The sequence below is a fragment of the Prionailurus bengalensis genome, chromosome E1 (genome assembly GCF_016509475.1).
Source record: "Prionailurus bengalensis isolate Pbe53 chromosome E1, Fcat_Pben_1.1_paternal_pri, whole genome shotgun sequence".
Lineage (NCBI taxonomy): Eukaryota > Metazoa > Chordata > Mammalia > Carnivora > Felidae > Prionailurus > Prionailurus bengalensis.
This window is the reverse complement of record NC_057347.1, coordinates 54342707-54348148: the sequence shown is the minus strand read 5'-3', so window position 1 is coordinate 54348148 and position 5442 is coordinate 54342707. Positions and strand designations below refer to the sequence as shown.

The 5442-nt window shown below is 53.0% G+C and overlaps 1 protein-coding gene across 1 annotated transcript; it reads left to right on the top strand.

The window, feature by feature from the left end:
• Window positions 1-228: 228 nt before the first annotated feature.
• CD300C (CD300c molecule) lies at window positions 229-4588 on the top strand. Its single transcript, XM_043585179.1, has 4 exons — window positions 229-633; window positions 1167-1502; window positions 2999-3122; window positions 4225-4588. Exons 1-4 carry the CDS (start codon window positions 573-575, stop codon window positions 4355-4357), a joined length of 654 nt encoding a protein of 217 aa, XP_043441114.1. The 5' UTR covers window positions 229-572; the 3' UTR covers window positions 4358-4588.
• The last annotated feature ends 854 nt before the right edge of the window (window positions 4589-5442 follow it).

Genomic DNA, 5442 nt, shown 5'->3' with positions numbered 1-5442 from the left:
CCAACATGTGTGGCTAGAGGAGAGCAGGGGTCCCATGGGGGACTGTGGGAGTGCTTGGAGCTGCAGGTTGGGGGGGTCCTAACACCACTGTGGTCACCACTGATGGGTGCTCTGGCCTTTACCCCAGAGATGGTGCCTCCTGAGCACAAGGAAGTGACGTGTCACAAGGGTGTGGATGGCCCACTGAGGAGGAAATGCTCTGATGTGGCTCCGTAGTGTGGGGGTGAATGTGGATAGTGAGAGGAACAGCTGTGGGCTGTGGAGAGGGATGGCAATCCCACGCCGGCCCTGGACCCGGATTGGGACCTGTCCACAGATTGAGAAGCACCCAGAGCACCAGGTCCTGGGCTCTGCACCAGCCCATGCTCTTCTGTCCCCAAGCTTCCTCCACCCTGACCAGTTCGAGTGACCATGGAAGAAGACTGTGGGGACCAAAGACAGACTGAACAAGGAACCAAAGAGGCCTAGGAAAGCAGAAGTGGGATGTGGAGACCAGACCTTCTGTGAGGAGGCTTGAAAGTGTTCCCCCTCAGGAGCCTGACATTGCTGTGGGTGACGTCTGTGCCATAGAAATGACCCTGGGGAATGGGAGGGCATGGCTGCCTACAGCTCTACTCCTTCTACAGGTCTCAGGTGAGTGGGGCTGAGCCTGGGCAGGGAAGTCGGCCCTTGGTGGGAGGGAGGGCAGGGGGAGGTGGGGAGAGAGGGACCCAAGGGGAAGGAAGGAGGATGTGGGAGGGAGGAGGGAGAATAGAGAAAATTTCAGAGCGGCCAGCTACTGCCTCAGCAGTGACCAGGAAGATTCAATGCATGAAGCAGGTGAATCTTGTCCACTGTCCTGGACTGAGCAGCACCGATGAGAGGGAATCTGTGTCCACCATTAATGTCATTGTCACAGTCAGAAGTGATGTCTTGGAGCATCATGTGCACATGCGGGCACACACACACACACACACACACACATACACACACACACACACCGTGAACAGCCTCTCCTTGTCCACTCTGTGACATCCTCTCCCTTGGGTCTCAGGAAAGGACTGTCTCCTGCCAAGGCCTCCTCCAGATCCTGAGGGCCCTTGAGGGACCCAAGAGGCACCTTGACCCAAAAGCCCACTGACCCAGGCCCATCTGATGAGGGGCCCACACTTGGCTGTGTTTTCCAGGCTGTTCCTCTATAAGTGGCCCCACCTCCGTGACGGGCACTGTGGGGGGATCCCTGAGCGTGCAATGTTCATATGAAGAGCAATTAAGAGAACGTTCCAAATACTGGTGCAAAAGGCCATGTTTTTGGAAAACTGTGGAGACCAAAGGGTCAAACAGAGAAGTGAGGAATGGCCACGTGTCCATCAGGGACCATCCTGCAAGCCTCACCTTCACAGTGACCTTGGAGAACCTCACAGAGGATGATGCAGGAATATATCGGTGTGGAATCGATACATCATGGTTAGGAGGATACTTGGAAGACCCCGCCGTCCACATTGTGGTGTCTGTGACCCCAGGTGAGCTGTACACACCCCTACCCCAGCACCAGTACTAGGGCCCCTGAGACTGGGGCCGGTCACCCCGAACCTTCAGGAAAGTGGTGACACGTAGGCTAGAAGAACAGGGAGAGGATGGGGCTGGTGACGCGGGACACCGGGGAGGTGTATGTATGTGCTCTTGTGGGCGTGTCCACATGTGTGTGTCTAGATGTATGTGCATTCATGTGTGCATGTGTTGTGTTGTCTGCACACTCACACAAGCACACCCCTGGCTGTCGTAGGTGCCTCTGTATGCCACACCCTGACACACTGTCAAGCCTAAAGCTCTCCCGGGAAGGGGGATGGGAGAGGCCCCGAGTCTGAGGTCAGCTGCCTTCCTGCCCTGACAAGAGTCCTGTCTACTCTAAAGGGACCCTAGTCTCCTCCTGGAATCTCTCTATCCTCCCAATGGGAGACAGGACCCCTCAGATATTGCTTCTTCACCCTTATAGGCTGCCCATGACCCTGGGGCCCTAGAGAACATCACTATGTCATGGATGGTTCCTGGGGCCCCAGCCTCACAGCTGTGATTTTCAAGAATGAGCTCCAGACCCTGATCTGGAGCTTCTGTGACCATTTGGGAACCACCCCGCCCTCCAACTTGACCCTCCCCCTCTTCTTCTGGGACCTCGTCCCCACAGGAGGGAACCCAGAGAAACCCCTGAAATGGCTCCCCTCAGACAAAGGAGAAGGAGGAGAAAATGCATTCTCAGGTCTTATGGTCCCAAATATACCAAATAAGTCTTCTTTAATAGAACCCTGTTTTTGTTTCCTAAGAACCAAATGAAGGTCATCCCTCCAAGTCTGTGGATTTTTATCTCGTGTTCTTATTCTGCTTTTGTCCCTGGTTCCTCTGTGGGAACTCTGAGGTCCTTCTTGTGGGTCTTAGTTTGTCTCTCATGCATGAGGCATTTCCCTCCCATGCCCTCTGTTGGTTTCTACTCAACAGTGAGGAGCTGAGTGTCCACAGGCGTCCCTGGGGACCTGAGGGAAAGATCTTCTTCTCATTGGCTTTAAGACAGGCCACTTTCTATGGGGTCCACTGGGTGTGTGTCTGTCTCCCTAGATCGTTCTTTCTGGTCATTCCCTCCCCCAGAGAGGACTGTGCAAGGGCCGCCCAGGTTCGTAGGCCTGGCTGACAGTTCTGGGGGCCGAGTGCACTGAGGGCCAGGGTTTCCGTCACTCATCGCAGACTCTGCTGAATGTGCTCTTTCGTGATCCTCACCCCAGACATCAGCCCTGCCTGAGGATCCTGGCTCCCCCAAGCTCTGGATCAATCTCTACAGAGTAAACCTCACCCCATCCTCTGCCGGGGTGCACATGGTGTGGCTGTGGCTGAGCCTGAAGCCATGTGTTCTGTCCATGCACTGGAATCTCTGAGTGACCAGGACTCTGTGAGTCAGAACCACACAGTTGACCGAGTGGGAGACCCAGGGGGAGGGCGGCAGGCCTGATGTGTTGTTCTTCCCTCTCAGGCTCCACTGAAGCCCCCAGCATCATGAGGTCCACCAGCCCCCCAGGCCTTCACAAGACCCTGCCAGCACCCACGGGGAGCACTGCGATCCAACAAGAGACCCCCAGTCCCAGCCGACATCCCGGGTAAGAGGCTTTCATGGGGACACTTATGACACCTGACTGATTTCTAGACCACACGGGGAGCTGAGGAATGAGGGTGCGTCTCTCTCAGCCCAGCACCCTCATTATTTACCAAGTCCACACCTAACTGTGAGGGTCCCACCTAGTGCCAGGCACTCTTCTGTGGATACAGCCCTGAGCCACTGAGACACATCCTGCTCTGACAAAAGTGGGGGGTGGGATTCACACAAGGACTAAGTCAACATGCTCATCATGATAAGTGCGTATTCATGATGAGTGCTTGGAAAAAATCCGTCAGAGGGGTCGGGGAGGGCACATGCGGGAGGGGGACAGGCAAGCTATTTAATACACAACCACGAGGGAGAGGGCATTTCACTGGGGACCTGCAGGATTTAGGGAGTCGCCACTCAGATGTCTGCAGAAACGGGGCTCCAGAGAGAGGTAAGAGAAAGCATCAAGAGTTTTACAAAAGACGCCTTCAGGGCTCGGCCCAGGCCAGGTGCTCTGGGGGCCGGTGGCCCTGCCCTGTGCCCCCTCCTTCCCCTGCCCTCCAAGCCCTGGCCAGAGTGGCATCCTGTCGAACACCAGGCCTCTGAGAGAGGCGAGAGCTGAGCCATGTCATCTGTCCCTTCTATCATCAGCCACTGAACCAGGTGCCACACAGGTGCCAGATGCTCATTGCGAATAAAGCTAACATTTCCGAGCCCTCGTGGGAGATACTGTTTACGGGAGAGCAGACACCAGACAAATAACCCTGATACTGATTTCTAGTCCACAGACAGGGTAACCCCCAATGCAGAAGGCTGAGGTAGAACCCTCTTCCTGGCCCAGGTCCCACGTCACTCCCTGGGGTCTCCCTCACATCACTCCAGGGGCTGGGCCCTTTTTCGTGTCCACCGTCCTGTCTCAAGGCCACCTGTTAGCCTGAGGGGTACGGGAGCAGTCTCTAGTGTGGGGCTGCCATGCCCATGGACCCTCCTGGGACTCATCTCCGCATGGGTTGTTGGGGCCTCAGGACATGGGCACAGGGACAGAAGGAAAGCGGAGGGTACCAGGGACTCTCCCTGAGGATGTGGCTCACTGTCTGTCACTGTGTCCCCCACAGGTCCCTGCTCAGCAGCGTCTACTTCTTGCTCTTGGTCTTCCTGGAGGTGCCCCTGCTTCTAAGCATGCTCAGTGTGGTCCTCTGGGTGACCAGACCTCAGAGGGGCTCTGGGGGACGGGCGGAGTCAGCCTAATTATGAAGACCAGTAACACCTATTGCCCATTGATGATCTGTCCGGGAACACAGCGCCCCTCATGGATGGGAACGGCCTTCTGACCAATACATCCAGCTGTTGTCCACATTTCTATCAGAATACTCTGTACGGGAATGCAAGCTGGTGCAGCCACTCTGGAAAACAGCATGGAAGTTCCTCAAAAAACTAAAAATAGAACTACCCTACGACCCAGCAATTGCACTATTAGGCATTTATCCACGGGATACAGGTGTGCTGTTTCGAAGGGCACATGCACCCCCATGTTTATAGCAGCACTATCAACAATAGCCAAAGTATGGAAAGAGCCCAAATGTCCATCAATGGATGAATGGATAAAGATGTGGTATATATATGCAATGGAGTATTACTCGGCAATCAGAAAAAATGAAATCTTGCCTTTGCAACTATGTGGATGGGACTAGAGGGTATTATGCTAAGCAAAATTAGTCAGAGAAAGACAAAAATCATATGACTTCACTCCTATGAGGACTTTAAGTAACAAAACAGATGGATATAAGGGAAGGGAAACAAAAATAATATAAAAACAGGGAGGGGGACAAAACAGAAGAGACTCATAAATATGGAGAACAAACTGAAGGTTATGGATTGGGGGGGGGGGTGCTAAATGGGTAAAGGGCACTAAAGAATCTACTCCTGAAATCATTGTTGCACTATATGCCAACTAATTTGGATGTAAATTTAAAAAATTAAATTAAACTAAAAAAAAGACTACTCTGTAAACTTTTTTTCTTGCAATGTATCATAGACACAAAAGAATGTATCCAATAAGTGCATACTCTTTTTAAAATATTTTTTAATGTTTATTTATTTTTTAGAGAGACGGAATGTGAGGGAGGGAGGGAGGGTCAGAGAGAGAGGGAGACACAGAATCTGAAGCAGGCTCCAGACTCTGAGCTATGAGCACAGAGCCTGATGCAGGCCTTGGACCCACAAACCGTGAGATCATGACATGTGTCGAAACCAGGAGTCAGGCGTTTAACCAATTGAACCACCCAGGTGCCTCTCCAACATATTAACAACAACAACAACAAAAAAGCCAAATC